Raw genomic sequence first — 25,993 nt, forward strand, 5'->3', positions numbered from 1 at the left:
TGCCAGAAAACTTCAGTGAGGTAGCAGGAACATAAACCAGATCACAGGGGACTGAGAGGTGAGAAGGGTAGATACAGAGGAGACAGATAGAGTTGTTTATTTTTTTGAGTTGTTTATTTTTTCAAGTAGTTTGACTTTGGGGAACAGAAAAGATAAAGAGAGATAGTGGCTGGGTCTAGGGAAGATTGTTTTTTGCTTTTTAACTTAAAGGGATTCTCCTGGAAAAGTGTCCCTGATTTTGTATCTTTGGAAGTCCCTGGAATGATTTGAGATTATTCCTGATGTAATGGCACCACTGAAATGTGATAAATTAAGGAATAAAAAAAAATTCTGTGGATTAGAGCTCTTAAACATTTGAGTCCTTTTCACTGTGAAATTATTTTTAATTAATGCAAAGGAATTTTTTAAAAATTGGAACATTTCAGTTCTTTTGATTCTGAAGTTATTTTTTCTGACACGTGAAGCCAATTAAAAAAAATTTTTTTTAACTGAGGAAAATTTGAAGCATAGGTGTACAGAGACTAATATCTTTTATATACACCTCCAAGCCTCAACAGTTAACATTTTTGTCAATCTTGCTTCATCTCAATCTATTTTAGAGCAAATTCCAGACATCTTGTCATTTAACTTGTAAAAACCTAAGTAAGGATCATGGTTTTGAATTGCTGTATTACAGATTTTCTAAGTCGTCCCACTTAAAAAGATCCAAAGTTAAGTAAAACTGAATATTTAACATTAAAGAAGGATTACACACCTAGCAGTGGATTTTTTTTATGCTATTGATTTTTCAAATTTTTTCTTTATTTTTTTATATTTTTGGCTGCACTGGGTCTCTGTAAAAACCCAACTGTCCTCCTTGCCTCTAATACATTTTCTCATTCTGATTAATTTTCCATGTCCGTGGAATTCGTTTTCTAAACACAGATGTTATATCCCTGCTTAAAAATATCTAGCTAATTTCAGAGTTCTTCTTAGTAAAAGATTCTACATCCAGGCTCCTTTCTAGTCCTATACAAACACACACACCACTGTGTATTTTTTTCCACTTTTAAGATATTCCTTCTGACCAAAATACCCTCTTCATCAGTCCATTTGTCTGATTGTGGAACTATAGGTTTTGAGGTTTAGCTAAAATCTCATGTGTTTCCTTCTTTTTCGTAGCTATCCTTGACTACTGTCAGGACCTTTGACAGAATTAGATAATCCCTTATCTAAATTCGTATAACATTTGATATAACTCATAGCTCTTATCCACCATGTGCTAGAGTTATATATTTACATTTCTGTCTCCTCTTTATCTCCTTGCCTTTATCCTTAACTGACTACAAGCTGCACATTATTCCCACCAGCCAGTACAGTGCCTAGCATGTCATAAGAATTCAATAACAGTTCGTTGGATTTTATCAAATTATTATATTTTACATCTTTATTGGAGTATAATTGCTTTACAGTGGTGTGTTAATTTCTGCTTTATAACAAAGTGAATCAGCTATACATATACATATATCCCCATATCTCTTCCCTCTTGTGTCTCCCTCCCAGCCTCCCTATGCCACACCTTTAGGTGGTCACAAAGCACCGAGCTGATCTCCCTGTGCTATGCAGCTGCTTCCCACTAGCTATCTATTTTACATTTGGTAGTATATATAAGTCCATGCCACTCTCTCACTTTGTCCCAGCTTACCCTTCCCCCTCCCGGTGTCTTCAAGTCCATTCTCTACATCTGCATCTTTATTCCTGTCCTGCCCCTAGATTCTTCGTAACCTTTTTTTTAGATTCCATATATATGTGTTAGCATATGGTATTTGTTTTTCTCTTTCTGACTTCACTCTGTATGACAGACTCTAGGTCCATCCATCTCACTACAAATAACTCAATTTCTAATCAAATTATTTTTAAGTATCAACGTTTAAAGTGTGATTGGAATGCTGTGTTATATTCCAGGCATATTATATATAATAATTGACTTTGAAACAAAGCTATAATGGGACTTCTTTAATATATTATAATTATGTAATTTTATGCTGTTTTATCCAGTAAAGACCAGTTGGGAGGCCTAGCTATGTATCAAATGTAGAGTTCTTAGGCATGAGATCTGCTATTTAACTTGCAGTCAGTCAGATTTAGACAGAAAAAGCTTAGGGAACAAGGGTATTGCTAACAGTGAGATGAAGCGTTAAAACAATGGGAAGCAATATGAGTGGGAAGGTATTTTAGCATACTGACTTCAAAAGGAATGTTACTAAATTGAGTTCTGTGAGTAAATTATTTTTCAGTGAACTTAACAATTCACTAGGGAGACCCTGATTCATGGGAGTACAGCTTGTAGCAAACACAGCAGTTCTTTACTTATTTTGTCTTTATCTAATTTTTTATGAAATGTTAGTTCATAGTGTGTAATTACTATAGAATGTTTTCTATTCCCTTTTCTGTAAGCTCTGTTGTAGTTTTTCCTAAGACCACTAGAATGCACTATAGTGCAGTATTTTGTGTTTGAAAATGTTTTCCTCATATATCTATGTGTGTATATATATATGTGTGTGTGTATATATATAAATAAGTATGTATATATATGTAAAACAAAAATACATAAGTTAACTCCATAAAACTTTATCGCTGCTTTTATTCTGTCCTCAGGCCAGTTACTTTCAATTGCTATTTTGCCTTATAGGAGGTATTGTTAGTTTGTCTTATGGTAGATGAAGTGTGTTTATAAAAAAATCTGAAGATTGACAGTTATACTTAAAAACCATAACACATATAAAAAACACACAGAGGTGTACACGCGCGCACACACACACACACACAGAGTATCTTGTACCTTGTTTTTTTACTTAAGCTTAAAGATCAATCCCATATTTGCACACAAAGATTCTTTTTTCTTTTTAATGGGTACATACTATTACAAAACATTTCATATATATGCAAAACATATAAAGACTAATACAAAAAATATTCATGTACCTACCACCTACTTTAAGAAATAGAACATCAGCTATCTGTAACTTTCAGAGGTTTTAGGATTCCCCTCTGTACAAAATGTTGATTTTTTGTGTGTTGTAACTGCAAAATAATTATTGCAAAGTAATATGAAGAATTCCAGTATTTTACACATTCAAGCAAATAATTTTCATTTTCTTTATACTTTTCTTGAAATATAAAAACTTTAAAGTAAGTGCTCAGTCTTCTATAAAGAAAAAAATAACTTTCAAATTTTGGCTATTTGGTTACCCTTTTATTCCTTCTTTATTACTTTATTACTTTGGTTTTTCAAATTATTATTGTTGTTATTATCCCAGTCTTATTACATTGAATATTTATTGTAATAGTCTCAATATTTTGGGGAAGCAAACAAGTCAAAATATACAAATACATTAAGTATGGCCATTTTTAGTTAACCTTTAAATTTTTTTCCTTACCTAGATTATTTTTTTGGTCTTGGATGATTAAATCTGGGATGGTTAAATTAGATAAACCAGAGATAATAACATCTAGTTAGCTTTTAAAAGAAGGTATTCCTGTTCACAGTTCTTCCTGAAAAGGTAAAAGATACCTTGGCTACTAAAAAATATATTTATTCCTACTAGAATGTCTTATTCAACATTGATGATTTAGGCTGGTTCCCCCTCCCTCCTTTGGATTGTTCACTCTAATGCATACTTGGCAAAGCATAGTTGCCAGACAATGCAAAGTATTATGAATGACCTTTCTACAAAAAAAAACAACGAAACTCAATTTTGAGAATGATTAGTCTTTCTCAAGTTTATTTCACAATCCAAACTTATTTACTGCTTTTGATAGAATTGTACTCTGGCAGTCATCAAGAAAATTTGAATACTGCAGAAACTAGAATGTTATCTGGTTCATTTGTAACTGTAGAAACAAGATTTATGATTCTCAGTGTTATTCCTTTATTTATTATAACAGGACTTGATGGTATAACAGCAACAAAATAATAATGGCAAGTGCTTTTGTATTAGGACTTTGACACTGTGGAAGTCTTTGAACTGTTGAAAGTTAGTCAGGACTACTGCATACTGATGACTACTCCTGTTACATATCTTAAAGTTCATTTAAATATGTTTTAAGATGGTTTGTATTTTCTCATTTCTTTGGTAGAGCTAAATACCACAAGTTGAAATACGGAACAGAATTGAATCAGGGAGATATGAAGCCTCCAAGCTATGACTCTGGTAAGCTAATTTTAAAGGAAGTTTAAATGATTAAAAAGAAGTTAATATCTAGTATTTTGTAGCAACAGTATTTATAACTGCAAGTTAATTTCTAATTATTTGCATATTAGTTATTTTTTCTGACCTACTTATCTTTGGGCACTAATCACTAAGTGTCATTTGATCATTTTCTACCACCTTCCTTCTGTTTCCCTCTTCCCCATTCTTTTAGCTCCCCACTTTCTGCTTATGTTCTACACTTACTTGAAGGATCAGAATTCATGGGGTAACATGCACCAACATAACTGTGTGTTGCTGGGTCCCTCCAGTATTAATGAGAACTTTGAGATGTGTAATACAAAGTACATCATGCCCTTGAAATCCTGAGAGAAAGGGTAGAAACTATGGAGGTAGGAGATTTCTTCTTTAAGTACAAGAGAATTACTCATCCTTTAAGTCTGATCCCTCAATTTCAGGTGCAAAATTGTTTGGACTTAACCCACAGGATGTTCTGTAACCAGAACATCTTTTAACTGCTGAAACAGTTGTTATCTTTTTGTGCTATTTCTTCTTTTTCCTTCTCTTATATTCCTCGTCACCCCATCAAACAATACAAAAATAGTACTTGTAAAGATATTAAGGAATATAATTGACTTATTAGTAGGTGTTAGGAAAAAGTAAGAAAAATTGTTGAAAAGTTATCACCATGTTTCAGAAGAGTGTGTTTTTGACATGATGTCAGGTTAAATTCCTGGATCAAATGTCTGATATAACTATCACATACTGAAATACCTTCCTTGGTTTCTGTGGGCTTTATGTATGTTAACTTTAATTCTTAATATCGTTATTCAATAAAAATAATATTATTTTCATTTTACCTGCATGAAATTTTAACTGAGAGAAGTGGAGAAACTTGCCCAAGGTCACACAACTCTTAAGTAATAGGAACATGGATCTGAACCCAGGTCCACTGACTCCAAAATTCAAATTCTCCCCATTTTTCCACACTGTTTCTGTGTTTGACAGTGTATGAAAGAAGAAAATTATTCTGAATGTGCTGCCAATTTTATAGTTCAATTCAGTGTAGTAGTGTAATTAACACGTTTCCACCTCTGAATATTGAATCCTTGATGTTTAGAGCAATACCAATTGATCACTGACATTTTTTTCTTTGTTTTTTTTCATTGTTCTTTTACTTTGGCATCTTTTCTTTTAACTTGAGATGCACTTAGATTAAAAAAATTTTTTTTCTTGTTTTTAAATCTAGGCTATTTGTTGAAGACTATCCTAACAGTACATTGTCTGAATCAAAGGAGTGATTTTAATCACTACTTTTACATAAACATGTTTGTTTCCTAAGTTTAGATATAGATTTAGGAGTATAAAGGCCTAGTTGCAGTATATACAAAATGCTTGTAAGTAAAGAATGTGGCTCAGTAGAAAAAGTTTGGGCTTTGAAATTGGATACACGTAAGTTTGACTCTGTCCTAACACTTTAAATACCTGTGATATTACTTAGTCTCTCTGAGGTTGCTCCATTCCTTATCTGTAAACTGGGGAAAATTCTGGAAATAATTCCTAACTTCTAGGTTTATTTTCTTAGTATGTAATACCTAGTATCATTCCATCTGTCCATCTTTCAGACTGCTGTTCAGCTTTTAAATATGAAATATGTAATGCTTGTGTCAGAGCCAGAATCAAATTCTGTGAATAAAAATATAGTACCCTGTTGGATTTTTACAGGGAAGATAAAAGAAAAAAGTGATTACAATAAAATTATATGGAGAAGTAATAGGTGTTATGGAGTACAGTAGCAGGAGAACCAAATCTAGTTGTAAGTGATCAAGGAAGCCTTCTTGCAGGAAGTGATATTTGAAGTTGACATTTGAAAGACAAGTAAGAATTAACCAGGGAAAGAGGACTGACTAAATATTTGTTGAATGAGAGGTAGAAGAAAGGCAGAGCATTAGCGGTAAAGTTTCTGAGGGAAGAATTTGCCACATTTGAGAAACAAAATAATTAGTAGAGGGGGAGAGGGAAAGAGTGTTTCTAGATGCAGCTAGAGAGTTAACCAGGAGGGCAGATTAACTAAAAGTTACGAGAAGGCTTTTGAAGGGTCTTAATCAGGGCTCTTGTGATCAGATTTGCTTGCTCTTAGATCATGCTGACAGCAGTGTGGAAGGTGGGTTAGAGAGGAGTAAAACTGAAGATGGGGAGATGGGTTAGAGGACTTTGCAGCCACCTGGGTAAATGAGGAAGGTTACCTTGACAAGGGTACTAACAGTGTAGTTGAAGAGAAGTGGGTGTGTTCAGGAAATATTTAGGAAGTAAAATCTGCAGGAAATTAGTTCTTGTTTAGATGTAGGGGATTTAAAAAGGGGAGAATCAAGGATGACTCCCACACTTCTAGTTTAAAAAATTAGACCAGACGTACATTTGGAAGATGGTGGGTTCACTTTTGGATTTACTTGTTAGGCCATCAAGCAGAAATGGCTAGTAGACAGCTGAGCATGTGAGTGTGGAGCTCAAGCCAGAGACATGGGTTTAATATGTAGATTTGAGAGCATATAGCATCTAGTACTAATGACACTCATTGCCACTGAGGTGGAAGAGCTCAGCCAGGGACCTTATGCAGAGTAAGAAGAGGGTCTAAAATGGAGCCCTGAGGAATGGCAACATTTAAAAAACTGTTAGAAGAATAGAAACCTGAAAAGGAAACTGATGAGTATTATTTTAATGGTAGGAGGAAAATCAGGAGCATGGAGATAAAGAGAAGAGAGGGTTTCCAGAAGGAAGGATCCTTCAGCGCTACCGATTAATGCCCAGGGGTCTGAAGAGTATCTCTAGGATTTAGTGACACACAGGTCACTGGGAACTTTATTGTGAGCAGTCTTAGGAGAGAGTTGAGGGCAGAAACGAAGACTGTGCGTAGAAAGTGAAGACTAAGTGTAGTAAGCTTTAAGGAAGCCTAGATTGTGGAGTTGAAGGTGAGGGATTAGGGGGAAATAGCTGAAAGGACCCATGGGGTCAAGGAGGAGAGAGAGAGAATGTGTGTTTGTGTATGTGTGTGTGTGTGACATGTTTCTTAGAGGAGGAGCAAATAAAAAGGAGAGAGCAGAGATACGATATGAAGGTATCTGAAGAAGTGATAGGGATTGGATTCTGAGCATAGCTGGAGAATGGCAGGAGGAGCATGTCTTTTACTGTTACCAAGAGAGAATATAGGAAGTTAGGTGATAGGTGTGTAGATTTGGGTTTCGGTCTGGTGGTGGGTATTTAATATGATAGCTTTATGTATGAGTCTGGATTATCGCTAAGAATACATCAGAGGTTTAAGAAAAGTGGAGAAGGTTTAAAATAATAATGAACAAGAGAACAAATTTACTAAGAAATAGTAAGATTGAGAAAAGCTGAGCATCCGATTGAGGTGTGTAAACGTAAGTTTATGTAGAAGTGCTGCTGGTCTGCACAATTGGCAGCCTAGGTAAAAGATAATAGAATGAAAATAGTTAACAGTTGAATTCATGGAGAGACAAGAGGACATGAAGACATTGTCAAAAGAATGGTTGAATTGATAGACACTGAACCAAAACTAGAGAGGAAAGAAAGTGAAGGCAGAGGGAGGCTAATGGATCAAAGTAAGGGGATAGGCAACAGTCTAGAGCAGGTCAGCAAACTCTTTTGTAAAGGGCCAGATAGTAATATTTGGGCTTTGTAGGCCATGTGTTCTCTGTTGAAACTACTCAACTCTGCCATCATGACATGAAAGCAGCCACAACACATAAATGGATAAGTGTGGCAGGCTGGATTTGACCTGCAGGCCAAAATTTGATCACCCCTGATCTAAGGTCCCACCGAAATCAAAGTGCCTGGTGAATTAGGGGTATTGAGCCTGAAGGATATGCTCAGAGAGTGAGTTTGCATCAGTGACAGTTCTTCATAATGACAGTATCTAAGGCATGACAGTTAGAGAGGGTGGTGGTTGTGCAGAAGCTGAAGTGGATCACCCACATGAATATTAACTTCACTCAAGATGATGTAAAAGTTTGGTTACAGAGGAAGGATGCCTGGTTTAGAACGTTATCAAGGGATTTGTAGGTGACAGTGACGAGGACAGTGACTAGGAGAGGGTAGAAGGTGGTGTATCCAAATTAAAGAAGCAGGCATTTTTCCTTCATTCTTTTATCCATTTACTATATTTTCCTGAAACTGATAATCCAGATGTTTTCTGAAACGTTTTTCAAAAAAAATTCGTTTCCCCTCTGACATTTTTTCTGTTTTGTTCCACTTCCAAACCTTTACATTTCTACTTCAGGAGAATATTAACCTAAGTTACGTTAAAATCTATTTATCTTTCATATTTCAGTTTCTCCTACTTAATATTAGAAGCCAGATACTTATTAAAAATAGAATATCTTTATCCAGAGTAACAAATTCTGCCTTTTAACTGAGATGTTTAGACCATTCACATTTAATGTGATTATTGATACAGTGAGCTTTAAAGCTGTCACCTTTGCTGTTTGGTTTCTATTTGTTAAATATGTTCTTTGCTCCCTTTTCCTCATTTTTTGATTTCTTTTGGATTAATCTAGTATATATTTTCAAAAATTTATTTATTTTATTTATTTATTTTTGGCTGCGTTGGGTCTTCGTTGCTACGTGCGGGCTTTCTCTAGTTGCAGTGAGCGGGGCTACTCTTCGTTGCATTGTGTGGGCTTCTCATTGCAGTGGCTTCTCTTGTTGCAGAGCACGGGCTCTAGGTGCACTAGCTTCAGTAGTTGTTGTGCACGGGCTTAGTTGCTCCGTGGCCTGTGGGATCTTCCCGGACCAGGGCTCGAACCTGTGTCCCCTGCATTGGCAGGCGGATTCTTAACCACTGTGCCACCAGGGAAGCCCCTAATGTAGTATTTTTTATGATTTCTTTTTATCTCTTTTGCTGACTTATTAGCTACAACTCTTATTTTATTGGTTGCTTTAGGATTTATAATATATGTTTTTAAGTTATTAGAGTTCTGTCTTTAAGTGCTAATATAGCACTTCATGTGTAGTATGAGAACCTCCTAACAGTGTACTTCCATCTCTCCTTTCTGTCTTTGTGCAATTGTTTTCATATATTTTACTTCTCTGTGTATATATAAACCATACACTACATTATTAATTTTGTTTCAACAGTTCTCTCTCAAAGAGATTTAAATAACATAAAAAGCATATATTTCCAGTGCTCATCATTCCTTTGTGTGCATCCATATTTTCTGGTATCATTTTCCTTCTGTCTTAAGGACTTTCTTTAACATATTTTGTAATACGGGTTGCTGATAATGAATTCTTTGAGCTTTTGTGTGTCTGAAAAAGTCTTTATTTTGCTGCTTGCATTGTTTCTGATGAGGTATCTTCTGTCATTCTTATCTTTATTCCTCTGTATGAGTGACCTTTTTTTCTGGCTGCTTTTAAGGTATCTCTCTCTTATTGGTTTTAAGCAATCTTATTATGATGTGCTTTGCTGTAGTTCCACACCCCGCCCCGTCCTCCCCCCCACACCGCAGTGTTTCTTATGCTTGGGATTTGTTGGGTTTCTTGGATCTATGGGTTTATAGTTTTCATGAAATTTGGAACTTTTCAGCCTCTGTTTCTTCAGATATTATTTTTGTTCTCCCTCCCTATGCTGTGATCGGGAAACTCTATCAAGGCAGTAAGCTGGGACAATCATAGGCTCACCTGTTTGGTTCCCTTTTCTCAGGGATTGCTGCCCTCTGTTGCCTGATGTCCAATGTCTTAACCATTTTGATGTATAGTTGCTTCAAGCAAGAGGGTAAATTGGGTCCCTGTTACTCCAACCTGACTGGAAGTGTCAGTCAGATATTTTTAACATTACCAAGAAATTCAGTTCTTACCCACTTTAAAATCCTCACTTTTGTATAATGTCACTTTTTGAACTTGATAAGGTAAAAATGAATCTGATAGTTGAGGAATACTTACTAACCATTGAGAGAACTAAGTGTTTAGCCTGGATAAGGAAGTGTGGGGAAATACAAGTTCACATATGACCCAGAGAGTCAGATTTTTTTTTTTTTAAATAGAGAAAGGAAAATTTACTTCAGAGAAATTTATCCAGAATCAGGATTTCTGTCTTTATAATTACTTTGCAGGCATTGAAACTTGTTGCTCTTACAGAAGGCTATACCACTGATTATTTCTCTAAATCAGTGGAAAATAGATTTTGGCAAAGTTGAGTAAAGAGCCTGTTTTATGTTTGTGTGGTTAAATCTATGATTGCAGACGTAATCTTAGATCATTAATTCATTAATCTAATAAAAGAATTAAGGTAAGCAGTTTTCCTCAGATCCATTACCAAGGAGATAAGGACTCCTCAAGCTCTATAGGTCTTTGAATCTCTTCATTCTTAGTAAGTGTTGTGACTGGTTATGTTTCCATGAGGTTTCGTTTGCTTCCTTGCAATCATCTGGAGCCTAGTCATGATCCAGTGTGGAATAATATAATAAGCAGCAGTCATAGCCTTGCTGTTTTTGTCATATAGCTGGGTTAACTGAGTCAAGATTGAGTGCTTGCTTTCTTTTTCTTTTTCTCTCATTGAAGTATAATTGACTTGCAATATTATATTAGTTTCAGGTGTACAACATAGTGGTTTGATATTTTAATATATTACAAAATGATCACCAAGGGAGTCGGATTTTATCTCGGTATAAGAATACACTTTTTTAAAAGAGGGTGAGGATGCATTCTTATTTGATTTGGCTTAATTTATTTTTCATTAAGGCATAATTTACATACAGTGAAATTCACCTTTTTGGTGTTTTCATAAACACATACAGTCTTGTTACTAATACCCTTTGTAGTTAACCCCTCCTTCCCTACTCTAATCCCCTGGCAACCACTAATATGTTTTCTGTTCCTACAGTTTTGCCTTTCTGAGAAAATCATACCAATTCCAGAATCGTACAGAATGTAGTCTTTTGAATCTAGGGTCTCCCGTTTAGCATTATGCATTTGAGATTCTTATATGTTGCTGTGTGTCAGTAGTTCATTCTTTGTTCTTGTTGAGTAGTATTCCATTGAATGGATGTACCACTCCTTGGTAACATCACTAGCTACCAAAGTAGGCAAAGGCAGTTGAGTATATCTGAGGATGGTGTAGAAAGGATTTAGGCTTATTTATTTATTTATTTATTATTTTTTATTTTTGGCTGCATTGGGTCTTTGTTGCTGTGCGCAGGCTTTCTCTAGTTGTGGCAAGCGGGGGCTGCTCGTTTCGGTGCGTGGGTTTCTCATTGTCGTGGCTTCTCTTGTTGCGGAGCACGGGTTCTAGGCACGCAGGCTTCAGTAGTTGTGGCTCGCGGGCTCAGTAGCTGTGGCTTGCGGGCTCTAGGGCACAGACTCAGTAGTTGTGGCACACGGGCTTAGTTGCTCCGTGGCATGTGAGGTCTTCCCAGACCAGGGCTTGAACCTATGTCCCCTGCATTGGCAGGCGGATTCTTAACCACTGCGCCACCAGGGAAGTCCCTTATCATCTTTTTGAAAGATTCGGCTTCTACCAAATGATGAATTGAAGCTTTACAGGGCCTAGGAGGTTTTCATCTAAAGAACGTCTTAAAAAAAGAATGCTTGAGGTTTTCATTTAATAACTAGTGAAGGAAATAGCTTTGGCTTGGGATTATTTCTTTCTTTTTTTTTTTTTACTTGTTCCTAAAGTAGAAATTCCGTTTATTCATGTTTATGACACATTACTCAGAAGGCAAAGTGTTTCACATCATAGATTTCACTTCCAGCTCCTTGGAATGTTCATTTCTTTGACTGTAAAGAGAGACTAGACCGGAAAGCCACGTAATGCTTAGGCAACTAAACTAAGGATGGAGCAGGTGGGGTGGGCAGTGCTAACGTCATCCTCCCAGGGATGGGCACAAGGGGGCTGTTAGCCACAAGCTGACTGTGTAGAACTGTTAGCTAGGAGTGCGGAGCAGCCGTACTGGACCCTCGGGCCATTGTGGGCTTCAGTCATCCCCACCACACAGGTACAGCAGCGCTTTCTGGTTAGTTGCCCTTGATGTCTTGCTGAATGTAGTAGTACAGGGACTTGCCATACTTTTTCTTGAATTCAAATCTAATTTTCAACATGTCCACTTCACTGTGGTAGATCATGATTCTAATCAGGACCTTATCACGAGTGCCCTTGCCCTTCATGGAGTCGTACAGTCTGTCAGCAAAATACAGGGGCTTGTTCTGAATGCACTGGACTAGGTTCAGGAAGGCATTTTCCAGGTCTCCTTTGACCTCCTTGTTGATGCTCTCCAGCATGTCATAAGGGCTGTAGCTCTTATACCTTTCAAATACTTTCTGGAGGTGGTACACACTCCGCTCGGTCATGATGCTGATCCACTTGGGAACATCAGTTCCTCTCCTCTTCTGCCAGCATCATAGAGATCCCGGGCATCTTGGTCAGTCAGTTCATAATCAATGACAGAGCCATCCTCTGCTCTTCGACCCTTCAATAGGGCAACCATCAGCTTGCGGAAGTCACCAGATGTGTCGGAAATGATATCCTTCTCCAGATTGGTCTTGTACATTTCCTTGTCGACTCCGTTGATTTCCTGCAGCTCCTGGTTGGTCCTTGAGCAGAGGAACTCATTGAGGGAGTCCTCATCATTCCCTGCCCCTTCATGGAGGCTTTCAGCTTGGAAGCGTCATACTGAGCAAGTGTTTTCAGTAGGCCCAAAATCACTGTTTCCAGGTGGCCGGACAAGGCTGACTTCAGTGCTGTTGCAAGTTCCCGTTTGGTCCTTCTCTGGTAGGCGAAGGCAATATCCTGTCTCTGTTCATTGCTGCGGTAGGTCAAAATGTTGATGATGGTGACCTCATCCACACCCTTAGTCTTGATGGCCATTTCAGTGTTCAGAGCATCCCGCTCAGCATCAAAGTTGGTGTACGCTTTGACTGACCCGTATGCACTTGGAGGTGTGGAGTGATCACCCTCCAAGCTGAGCTTGTAGAGAATTTCATGAACGGTAGACATTTTGAAAGAAGCTGGGCCGGCTATGGTGCGCTGCGAGCGTTGCCAGGTGCAGAGCAAGGATTATTTCTTATCTATCTACTCTTTAGCAGATCGGCTTTTTTTTTTTTTTTTGAACCATCGTTCCTGGGCATTTTGTTCTAATTCTGATGTGGTGCTTCGTAATACTTTTGACTCTTGACTCAGGACTCTTGATTTGTCCTAAAGGAAGATTCTCAGTTTACCTAAAAATTGGGGGAAAGTCTTTATTTTAGTTCTGAAATTCTCAGGGAAATCTAGTAGCAATAATGAATTTATATTAGAGTTTTGTTATGGAAATTAAACTTAAAAACAGAATTCCCATTGTCCTAAAACATACCTTACAGTGTAGTGTTCTTAATCTTATAAATTTTTTTTGGACATTTTTAATGAATTGAGATACCCTCTAATGTATAAAACGTCAGTTTTTTTATGATTTAATGTTTTCCAGATGAAGGTAATGAAACAGAGGTGCAGCCACAACAAAACAGCCAGTTAATGTGGAAACAAGGTCGACAACTACTCAGACAGTAAGTATCTCATGAAAGTATCTGCTGTGAAAAAGCTTTTTTGAATTACTGTTCCTTTTTCATATTAAATACTTTTTCCCCTATGGAGGAATTTATTTTTTCATTAAATATTAGTAAGAATTATTAAGAATAAGTTCTCTCTCCATAATTTTAGCTTTATCAGGAAGTGTACAGTTTAAAGCTTCTAATTTATATATGCTTAAATTTAGTTTAAAGAATTCTATACCCTTAAAGTTACTCTTTTCCTTGTACCTTTTACACATGAATATACATATGTTTTAATATAATATAAGTCTAATCATGTAATTTTTGTGTTATGTTTTTAAACTTTATTTTAAATAGGTGGAAGAACTTCTTGCATTTCCCAAGTTTGTAAATTTTATGCTGACATATAGTTTCTCCTATAAAATGTGAACTTGAGAGTATAAAGAGGGATCAAAGCTAGGTTGAGGTTCAGATGTCAGGCAGTGGGCTAGACTCACCAGCTCAGTGCCTGACCCTTGCATATCACATTTGAAATTGGTATTTTGATTTGTGCCTCACTAAAATGAAATTTGCTACCTGGTTTAAACTTTTGCGGTTGCTTGTGAATAGTCTAAACCTGTGGTTTCCAGAGCAGATTGTATGCCAGCCATTTCTTTTGATGATGGGAAGAGAATATTAAAGTGTCTCCTTACATCTATTTTTAATCTCCTCAAAGTGAGAAGGAAATGAGACTTCATTACTATTTATTTATGTTTTAAATTTTATTTTATTTATTTTTTATACAGCAGGTTCTTATTATCTGTTTTATACATATTAGTGTATATATGTCAATCCCAATCTCCCAATTCATTCCTCCCCTGCCACTTTCCCCCCCTTGGTGTCCGTACATTTGTTCTCTCTGTGTCTCTATTTATGCCTTGCAAACTGGTTCATCTGTACCATTTTTTGAGAATCCACATATATGTGTTAATATATGATATCTGTTTTTCTCTTTCTGACTTACTTCACTCTGTATGACAGCCTCTAGGTCCATCAACGTCTCTACAAATGACTCAATTTCATTCCTTTTTATGGCTGAGTAATATTCCACTGTATATATGTACCAGATCTTCTTTAACTATTCGTCTGTCAGTGGGCATTTAGGTTGCTTCCACGACCTGGCTATTGTAAATAGTGCTGCAATGAACACTGGGGTGCATGTGTCTTTTTGAATTATGGTTTTCTCTGGGTGTCTGCCCAGTAGTGGGATTGCTGATTCTATTTTTAGTTTTTTAAGGAATCTCCATACTCTTCTCCATAGTGGCTGTATCAGTTTACATTCCCACCAACAGTGCAAGAGGGTTCCCTTTTTCCTACACCCTCAGCAGCATTTGCTGTTTATAGATTTTCGGATGATGCCCATTCTGACCAGTGTGAGGTGATACCTCACTGTAGTTGTGATTTGCATTTCTCTAATGATTAGTGGTGTTGAGCAGCTTTTCATGTGCCTCTTGGCCATCTGTATGTCTTCTTTGGAGAAAAGTCTGTTTAGGTCTTCTGCCCATTTTTGGAATGGGTTGTTTGTTTAATATTGAGCTGCATGGGCTGTTTATATATTTTGGAGATTAATCCTTTGTTGATTTGTTAGCAAATATTTTCTCCCATTATGAGGGTTGTCTTTTCGTCTTGTTTATAGTTTCCTTCGCTGTGCAAAAGCTTTCAAGTTTCATTAGGTCCCATTTGCTTGTTTTTGTTTTTATTTCCATTACTCTAGGAGGTGGGTCAAAGAAGATCTTGCTGTGATTTATATCAAAGAACATTCTTCCTGTGTTTTCCTGTAGGGGTTTTATAGTGCTGTGTCTTAAATTTAGGTCTTTAATCCATTTTGAGTTGATGTTTGTGTATGGTGTTAGGGAGTGTTCTAATTTCATTCTTTTACATGTAGCTGTCCAGTTTAACCAGTACCACTTATTGAAGAGACTGTCTTTTCTCCATTGTATATCTTTGCCTCTTTTGTCATACATTAGTTGACCATAGGTGTGTGGGTTTATCTCTAGGCTTTCTATCCTGTTCCATTGATCTATATTTCTGTTTTTGTGCCAGTACCATACTGTCTTGATTACTGTAGCTTTGTAGTGTAGTCTGAAGTCAGGGAGTCTGATTCCTCCAGCTCCATTTCTTTCCCTCAAGATTGCTTTGGCTATTTGAGGTCTTTTGTGTCTCCATACAAATGTTAGATTTTTTGTTCTAGTTCTGTAAAAAATGCCATTGGTAGTTTGATAGGGATTGCATTGACTCTGTAGATTGCTTTGGGTAGTATAGTCATTTTCACAATATTGATTCTTCCAATCCAAGAACATGGTATATCTCTCCATCTGTTTGTGTCATCTTTGATTTCTTTCATCAGTGTCTTATAGTTTTCTGCATACAGGTCTTTTGTCTCCTTAGGTAGGTTTATTCCTAGTTATTTTATTCTTTTTGTTGCAGTGGTGAATGGGATTGTTTCCTTAATTTCTCTTTCTGATATTTCGTTGTTAGTGTATAGGAATGCAAGAGATTTCTGTGCATTAATTTTGTATCCTGCAGCTTTACCAAATTTATTGATTAGCTCTAGTAGTTTTCTGGTGGCATCTTTAGGATTCTGTATGTATAGTATCATGTCATCTGCAAACAGTGACAATTTTACTTCTCCTTTTCCAATTTGGATTCCTTTTATTTCTTTTTATTCTCTGATTGCCATGGTTAGGACTATGTTGAATAATAGTGGCGAGAGTGGACATCCTTGTCTTGTTCCTGATCTTAGAGGAAATGCTTTCAGTTTTTCACCATTGCGAATGTTTGCTGTGGGTTTGTCATATATGGCCTTTATTATGTTGAGGTAGGTTCCCTCTATGCCCACTTTCTGGAGAGTTTTTATCATAAATGGGTGTTGAATTTTGTCAAGAGCTTTTTCTGCATCTATTGGGATGATCATATGGTTTTTATTCTTCAATTTGTTAATATGGTGTATCGCATTGATTGATGTGCGTATATTGAAGAATCCTTGCATCCCTGGGATAAATCCCGCTTGATCATCGTGTATGATCCTTTTAATGTGTTGTTGGATTCTGTTTGCTAGTATTTTGTTGAGGATTTTTGCATCTATACTCATCAGTGATATTGGTCTGTAATTTTCTTTTTTTGTAGTATCTTTGTCTGGTTTTGGTATCAGGGTGATGGTGGCCTCGTAGAATGAGTTTGGGAGTGTTCCTTCCTCTGCAATTTTTTGGAAGAGATTGAGAAGGATGGGAGTTAGCTCTTCTCTAAATGTTTGATAGAATTCACCTGTGAAGCCATCTGGTCCTGGACTTTTGTTTGTTGGAAGATTTTTAATCATAGTTTCAATTTTATTACTTGTGATTGGTCTGTTCATATTTTCTGTTTCTTCCTGTTCAGTCTTGGAAGGTTATACCTTTCTAAGAATTTATCCATTTCTTCCAGGTTGTCCATTTTATTGGCATAGAGTTGCTTGTAGTAGTCTCTTCGGATGGTTTGTATTTCTGTGGTGTCTGTTGTAACTTCTCCTTTTTCATTTCTAATTTTATTGATTTGAGTCCTCTCCCTCTTTTTCTTGATGAGTCTGGCTAATGATTTATCAATTTTATCTTCTCACAGAACCAGCTTTTAATTTTATTGATCTTTGTTATTGTTTTCTTTGTTTCTATTTCATTTATCTCTGCTCTGATCTTTATGATTTCTTTCCTTCTGCTAACTTCAGGTTTTGTTTGTTCTTCTTTCTCTAGTTCCTTTAGGTGTAAGGTTAGATTGTTTATTTGAGATTTTTCTTGTTTCTTGAGGTGAGATTGAATTGCTCTAAACTTCCCTCTTAGAACTGCTTTTGCTGCATCCCATAGGTTTTTGGATCATTGTGTTTTCGTTGTCATTAGTCTCTAGGTATTTTGTGATTTCCTCTTTGATTTCTTCAGTGAACTCTTGGTTATTTAGTAACGTATTGTTTGGCCTCCCTGTGTTTGTATTTTTGCGTTTTTCCCCTGTAACTTATTTCTAATCTCATAGCATTGTGGTCGGAAAAGATGCTTGATATGATTTCAGTTTTCTTAAATTTACCGAGGCTTGATTTGTGACCCAAGATGTGATCTATCCTGGAGAATGTTCCGTGTGCACTTGAGAAGAAAGTGCAATCTGCTGTTTTGGGATGGAATGTCCTATAAATATCAATTAAATCTATCTGATCTATTGTGTCATTTAAAGCTTGTGTTTCCTTATTAATTTTGTGTCTGGTTGATCTGTCCATTAGTGTAAGTGAGGTGTTAAAGTCCCCCACTATTATTGTGTTACTGTCGATTTCCTCTTTTATAGCTGTTAGCAGTTGCCTTTTGTATTGAGGTGCTCCTATGTTGGGTGCATATATATTTATAATTGTTATATCTTCTTCTTGGATTGATCCCTTGATCATTATGTAGTGTCTTTCCTTGTCTCTTATAACATTCTTTATTTTAAAGTCTATTTTATCTGATATGAGTATTGCTACTCCAGCTTTCTTTTGATTTCCATTTGCATGGAATATCATTTGCATCCCTTCACTTTCAGTCTATGTGTCTCTAGGTCTGAAGTGGGTTTCTTGTAGACAGCTTATAGATGGGTTTTGTTTTTGTATCCATTCAGCTAGCCTGTGTCTTTTGGTTGGAGCATTTAATCCATTCATATTTAAGGTAGTTATCGATATGTATGTTCCTGTTACCATTTTCTTAATTGTTTTGGGTTTGTTTTTGTAGGTCCTTTTCTTCTCTTGTGTTTCCCACTTAGAGAAGTTCCTTTAGCATTTGTTGTAGAGGTGGTTTGGTGGGGCTGAATTCTCTTAGCTTTTGCTTGTCTGTAAAGGTTTTGATTTCTCTGTTGAATCTGAATGAGATCCTTGCTGGGTAGAGTATTCTTGGTTGTAGATTCTTCCCTTTCATCACTTTAGGTATATCATGCCACTCCCTTCTGGCTTGTAGAGTTTCTGCTGAGAAGTCAGCTGTTAACCTTATGGGAGTTCCCTTGTATGTTATTTGTCATTTTTCTCTTGTTGCTTTTAACAATTTTTCTTTGTCTTTAATTTTTGTCAGTTTGATTCCTATGTGTCTCGGCATGTTTCACCTTGGATTTTTCCTGCCTGGGGCTCTCTGCACTTCCTGGACTTGGGTGGCTACTTCCTTTCCCATATTAGGGAAGTTTTTGACTATAATCTTTTCAGATATTTTGAGTCCTTTGTCTCTCTGTTCTCCTTTGGGGGCCCCTATAATGCGAATGTAGGTGCATTTAATGTTGTCCCAGAGGTCTCTTAGGCTGTCTTCATTTCTTTTCATTCTTTTTCTTTATTCTGCGGCAGTGAATTCTACCATTCTGTCTTCCAGGTCACTTGTCCGTTCTTCTGCCTCAGTTATTCTGCTATTGATTCCTTCTAGTATGTTTTCCATTTCAGTTATTGTAGTGTTCATCTCTGTTTGTTTGTCCTTTAATTCTTGTGGGTCTTTGTTAAACATTTCTTACATCTTCTTGATCTTTGCCTCCATTCTTTTTCTGAGTTCCTGGATCATCTTCACTATCATTATTCTGAATTCTTTTTCTGGAAGTTTGCTTATCTCCACTTCATGTCATTGTTTTTCTGGGTTTGTATCTTGTTCCTTCATTGGGAACATAGCCCTCTGCCTTTTCTTTTCTTTTTTTTTTTTTTTTTGCGGTATGCGGGCATCTCACTGTTGTGGCCTCTCCCGCTGCAGAGCACAGGCTCCGGACACGCAGGCTCAGCGGCCATGGCTCACGGGCCCAGCCGCTGTGCGGCATGTGGGATCATCTTCCTGGACCAGGGCATGAACCCGTGTCCCCTGCATCGGCAGGCGGACTCTCAACCACTGCGCCACCAGGGAAGCCCCTGCCTTTTCATTTTGTTTGTCTTTCTGTGAATGTGGTTTTCGTTCCACAGGCTGCAGGGTTGTGGTTCTTGCTTCTGCTGTGTGCCCTCTGGTGGATGAGGCTATCTAAGAGGCTTGCACAAGCTTCCTGATGGGAGGGACTGGTGGTGTGTAGAGCTGGGTTTGCTCTGGTGGGAACAACTCAGTAAAACTTTAACCTCCTTGTTTGCTGATGGGTGGGGTTGCATTCCCTCCCTGTTGGTTATTTGGCCTGAGGTCACCCAGCACTGGAGCCTGCCCGGCTCTTTGGTTGGGCTAAGGGTGGACTCTGGAGGGCTCATGCCGAGGAGTACTTCCCAGATCTTTAGCTGCCAGTGTCCTTGTCCCTGCGGTGAGCCACAGCCACCCCCTGCCTCTGCAGGAGACCCTCCAACACTAGTAGGCAGGTCTGGCTCAGTCTCCTATGGGGTCACTGCTCCTTCCCCCTGGGTACTGACATGCACACTACTTTGTGTGTGCCCTCCAAGAGTGGAGTCTCTGTTTCCCCCAGTCCTGTCGAAGTCCTGCAATCAAATCCTGCTAGCCTTCAAAGTCTGATTCTCTAGGAATTCCTCCTCCTTTTGCTCGACCCCCAGGTTGGGAAGCCTGACGTGGGGCTCAGAACGTTCACTCCCGTGGGTGGACTTCTGTGGTGTAATTGTTCACCAGTTTGTGAGTCATCCACCCAGTGGTTGTGGGTTTTGATTTTATTGTGATTGCGCCCCTCCTACCGGTTGTGGGATTTGATTTTATTGTGATTGCGCCCCTCCTACCGTCTCACTGCGGCTTCTCCTTTGTCTTTGGATGTGGGGTGTCTTTTTTGGTGAGTTCCAGTGTCTTCCTCTTGATGACTGTTCAGCAGTTAGTTGGGATTCCGGTGCTCTTTGCAAGAGGGAGTGAGCTCACGTCCTTCTACTCCACCATCTTGAACCAGTCGCTCCTCTGGTCTCAGTTTTTCAAAGTTACTAGATTTTTTTCCAACTTTACTCTGCTTTCCTCATAGTAAGTACAGCGGTGAACCATCTAATAAAATTTTATAAACTTGAACCACAGTCACCCCAAAGGCCCTCATGAGCTCCAGTCTCCAGTGAGTTCCGTCTCCAGCTGAATTCAGTCTCCAGAGACTTCATTACTATTTAATAAATGGGTTTTCACTTTGGTCTTAAATGTGATTTATGCATTTTCCTTTTATAAATAAATAAGTTCTTAAAGTGCTGATTTTGTTTTTTTTTAATGACAAGTGGTTATCATAGTGAGCAATCCAAGAAATATCTTTTAAAAGACTCTTAATCTGCCTCTCAAAGGTTACATTTTATTAATGAATAAGGAAGTAACTATTTAGTAAAGCCAACTTATCTATGGAATGAGCAGTTTTGGAAACGGTTATATGTAATGTGATTTTGTTGCCAAAGTGAGTTATGTATCAAGTATTATTTGTTAAAAATAGAAAAGCATAATAACTTTGTGTTTGTTTGCAAGAACCAACTGATTAAAATCGGGAACTTTTGAAATTTACTATCTCAATTTTAATCAAAAATTTTCTATAGGTACTGGATAGGATTGAAAAATGAGTACCTTGACTTGATAGGATACATTTATTCCATTTTGGTTACATGTCTTTGTGAGGTATCTCTTTGACCTATAATAACTCTTAATACCAGATCTTAAAGTGATCTTAGATCAGACTGGTTATCTTTTTGATCTCTGTTTTCTGTTTCGTCTCATAGACTTGATACTTACCTCTAAGTTAATGCTTGTAAGTTATTGGTAGACATTTGTCTATCATGTTTATTAATGACATTATTAGTGGCATTTGCCTTTTTCATGTTTTTGCCACTACCACTTTTCATCTTTTTTGGTCATCTTTGTTGTTAATAGATACTGAGCGCCTTCTATATGCCAGACACTGTTCTAGGTGTGTCTCTTTTAGGAGAAGGAAAACTGAGGTTCAGGAGAATTAATGTTACACAGGAAGAAGGTGGAAGAAATGGGCTTTGAACCCAGGTGTAACTCTCCATACAAAGCCTATTCTCTGTTTTCTATGCTGCTGCCTCTCTGCAGCACACACACCCCTGGGCACCCACTCATCTCACATCCCGCAATTGAGTTGTGGTCTATTTTTATTTTAGAGTTGTCGTCAGGATAGAAGCTTCCCTTCTGTGGAAGTGGCTCTTTGGAATATACTGTCTTTTTTATGTCATGGAGGAAACCATATATGCTAGAAACTTTGTATGTCATAGAGATATATGCTAGAAACTTTCTCTCTAGATTTCCATTTATCCAATGATAGTTTAATATCAGAAGTGTAAAAAGACTATTGGTTATTGTAGTTACTATTATAAAATAGTAATTCAGTAGAATCTGAGAGTGAGTTTACTCCAGCCCTGCCTAGAAGAAAGAATGTGCCATTAGGTATATTAAGGAATAGCTTCTTCTTATGATACATGAATGGTGTATTGTATAGTTCTTTGATTTTTCTCAGTGACCATAGAGGCTGGTACTGCAAGAGACAGCTCCATCTGCAGCTGGAAGATTATTTATTAGCAAGTCTTACTAGCATAGTACTGTACTGTTAAGTCTTATGCAGGCATATGAATTTAAAGAAATGTTTTTATTTACATATTCAGTAATAGAATACTGATTCCAATATGACTGAATTGTAAAGATCCTCTTCACACGCAGGTATCTACAGGAGGTGGGTTACACAGATACTATTCTAGATGTGAAATCCAAACGAGTGCGAGCTTTGTTGGGCTTTTCAAGTGATGTCACTGACAGGGAAGATGACAAAAATCAGGACTCAGTTATAAATGGCACAGAGGCTGAAGTTAAAGAGACAGCAATGATTGGGTAAGTATTTTGTCTGGAAAGTGGTTTGGCTGTAGTTTTAGTTCTTATTAATGTTTTTGGCTTATGGGTGACACTTGTGATACTTGTACTTTTAGATACTGCTACAGAAGTAATTTAATGATAAAGTTTAATAAAAAAATTAAAATTTTATTTGGTAGTAGATAACACCATAGGGATTAGAGTTATCATTTATGATTACTTTAAGAATATTTTTATTTAAGATTTTTTAATTGCAATTTATGGATTTAATATAGATTTTAATATCTTGAAGCTCAGTCACTATTAGAACTTCATAAAAGATCTTATTTGGAAATTCACTTCAAATCAGTACGAGTGAAATTTCATTCCTGGTGACGCAGAAATCATATAAATACTTAATTCTTTTGATGTAAACCTTTTCTTAGCCACTTTCATGTATCTAATAATGCTGTAACTCATCTTCCCCTTGAAAAGTATCTATTTCAAGTATATATATTTTAATTGATAGAATAAGTGAAGAATTCAGTAGCAGAAATTTTTTTTTGCTTTTTGGATCATGTATCATACAATTATATGTAATTCTGCTTAAAATGAACATGGACAGTTAAATAAGGAGATTCTTCTTTATTGAAAAAAGTTGACATGATTCTTAAAGAAATAAAAAGCCAAATTCTTAAAGAAATAAAAAGCCAAAGATTCTTTGAAAGTCTGAGTATGATGTTACTTTAACTCATGTTTAGGCTGGAAGAATGGTTTTAATTGAGCTCTATACATTTTCTAGTGAGAACATAGTTTCTATTATTTGGAACATAAACTAAAATTATGGGGTTTAGGTAAAGGTTTAAAAATACGACTTTTATAAACAAATGTCACTGGAGCCTTCTTAAATGTATTCATTAATAGTTAAGACTATATAACTTGTTTTAATAAATGTAAGATGTAGATTGTTTCTCTGTGTAGAAGTAGACAATGTAGGCATTAATCCTGGTTATATTTTTACCTAATGAATTAGCTCAAATTATTATAAAGACCCTCAGGAAAGACCACTCTAGTTGTCTTGTGTTTTGGCCTTGACCTCTCTTTTGAAACTGATAAAGGTATTATTCTGAATCTGACTTCTATAGGGATGGAGGGTAGGTTGGAAAAAAACAAAAACGTAGCTCTGAGCAGATTTGAAATTTAAGATTTATCTGTTTTGAGAATTTTGCCCATAGTTGTGGCTAAATTTGTTCAGGAAAATGTCTTCTTATCTATAACATTTCCTAATGAGAGAAATCATTCTGTTCTGGCCATTAAGAAATTTTTTGTTAAAATTCTTTAGAGGGAACTAAAGTAAAATCTTACATATTTGAAAAGTCAATCATTTCGAAAAGGTTTAACCAACAGGATCAAGTTTTGTAGTAATATTAATTTGACTAAAATATTGGTTTTAGTAACTTTATGCACACATTTGCTTTTTTCAACTCTTTAGCTGTTCAGAAATGCAAGATTGCATCAGAGAAAAATGATGTGTTTACTAGTTATTTTCTTAGTTATGGAAACTTCTGTGTCACAGGAAGAGTTGCAGAGAGGAAAAGAAATAGAAAAAAAGCAGGTAGAGATAATAAGAAAAATATTTTTAAAAGAAATGCATTAAGGTTGGCTTAAAAATCAACATAATAGTGGATCAGAAGGGGGAGTTCTTTATATTGGATTGTCATTAATCTAAGTAGTAGGTATGATTGCAAAGTACTTTTAAAAGAGTAGGCAGGGCTTCCCTGGTGGCGCAGTGGTTGAGAGTCTGCCTGCCAATGCAGGGGACACGGATTCATGTCCCGATCCAGGAAGATCCCACATGCCGCAGAGCGGCTGGGCCCGTGAGCCATGGCCGCTGAGCCTGCGCGTCCAGAGCCTGTGCTCCGCAACGGGAGAGGCCACAACAGTGAGAGGCCCGCGTACCGCAAAAAAAAAAAAAAAAAAAAAGGGTAGGCACTTCCTTCCTATATTGCTTTTCCAGTTAAAATCCATGGAAATGTAATAGATAAGAATCAATGTAGCTCATAATATGATTTGGGGGTGTCATAATACAATATAAACAGAAGTTAGTGCTGTATATCATGGATTAATTCTTATGTCGAGTTTAAAAAATTAACTGAGCAAGGTGTATATGTTTTAAACCAGAAAATCTGAGTTAACAGATTCTGCCTCCGTGCTGGATAATTTTAAATTCCTTGAAAGTGCAGCTGCAGATTTCAGTGATGAAGATGAAGATGATGACATTGATGGAAGAGAGAAAAGCATCATTGATACTTCAACGGTGAGTTGAATAACTCAGATATAAATATTTTTAGGGACCATTATGCATACTTTAATCCATACCCTTCAACTTCAACCCTTAACTTTTTTTTTCCATAAAAAAAAAAGTTTGGGGAAATTTAATCTAAATTCCCCATAAGTTTGGGGAAATTTAATCTATATTCCCCATAAGTTTGGAGAAATTTAATCTAAAAGTTTTTGTATTGATTTCAAATTCAAGACTTTTTAGTATAGCAGCTTTTTCTTATGGGCCTTCATTCATTAGCTTTTTGTTAATTCATTAAACATTTCAACATTTTTGTAGGGTTAGTGAACATGGTAAATGTGTGTTATAACAATGCATTGTTTTTGGTGCTATAAGACAATGGAACTGACAGACCCATTATGGTGCCTGATGGTGACTGGCATCAACTCTAGTCGGTGTGGTTTTTGTTTCCCATGTCAGGGTTGTTTTGGTAGGCAAGTTCTACACGTTTTCAGAACTCTTCCATTAGATTTCTCCAAACTTGTTTAGGATTATTCTGTGGTTTTGTTTAGATTTTTGTAAGTTTATTGTTTCCATGGTAGAGTCCTGGAATAAGAGGTATCTAAATTCTCCCTTCTCTTCCCTTCTTTATTCTATTCCCTTCTACCCTCTCCCCTTTTTAACCTCTCCCCTCTTTTCTTTCTCTCTTCATATTCCCTCCTCTCCTTCCTTCTCTGTCTTTCTCCTTCTCCTTCTTTTAAGTAAGAGATGAGGGTGTGCTTCTGTGTTAAGGAGCGTGTTCACATTTCCTCCTTCACATTTATTTAAGAAGAGGGAGGAGAAAGTAAGGTAGTGTAAATAAAGCAGACTGGAACGAGTCAAAGCCTTGGGCTAAAGTCCCAGTTCTGTCACTAATTATCTGTGCTTCTTAATCCTTCAGGCTTAGTTTTTCAGTTTGTAAAATGGGGATTATAATAAATAACCATCTTATCCCCAGAGTATTTTGTGAGGAATAAATGAAACACTATGTATGAAAATGATATGTTTAACTATAAAGTGCTTTCTAAGTGTAATTTCTCTGTTCTCTTTATGTCCTCTGCTTTCATCGGAGACACTCAATTTACTACTTCCAGATTAATGTTTCCCTGGGCCACTATTCAGTAGTACTGTGCTAATACAGCCCTGCCATGGATATTATTTGAACTTCACATAGTTACTCCCTCTTTTTATTATTCAAACAAGTAGTTATAGCACATGTTTAAATA

At 36.8% G+C, this 25,993-nt stretch overlaps 1 protein-coding gene and 1 pseudogene across 2 annotated transcripts in view; one reads left to right on the top strand and one right to left on the bottom strand.

Moving 5' to 3' along the window:
- The window catches only part of STRN (striatin), a 111,330-nt gene that overhangs the window by 40,372 nt on the left and 44,965 nt on the right, over positions 1 to 25,993 (top strand). For both annotated transcript variants that reach the window (XM_060026828.1, XM_060026829.1), the window contains exons 3-6: positions 4,120 to 4,193; positions 13,664 to 13,742; positions 22,322 to 22,489; positions 24,629 to 24,764. In XM_060026828.1, coding sequence (XP_059882811.1) covers positions 4,120 to 4,193; positions 13,664 to 13,742; positions 22,322 to 22,489; positions 24,629 to 24,764 — 457 coding nt within the window. The remainder of the gene's footprint in view (positions 1 to 4,119; positions 4,194 to 13,663; positions 13,743 to 22,321; positions 22,490 to 24,628; positions 24,765 to 25,993) is intronic.
- LOC132435465 (annexin A2-like) lies at positions 12,179 to 13,233 on the bottom strand (annotated as a pseudogene).

This window comes from Delphinus delphis, chromosome 12 (genome assembly GCF_949987515.2).
Source record: "Delphinus delphis chromosome 12, mDelDel1.2, whole genome shotgun sequence".
Lineage (NCBI taxonomy): Eukaryota > Metazoa > Chordata > Mammalia > Artiodactyla > Delphinidae > Delphinus > Delphinus delphis.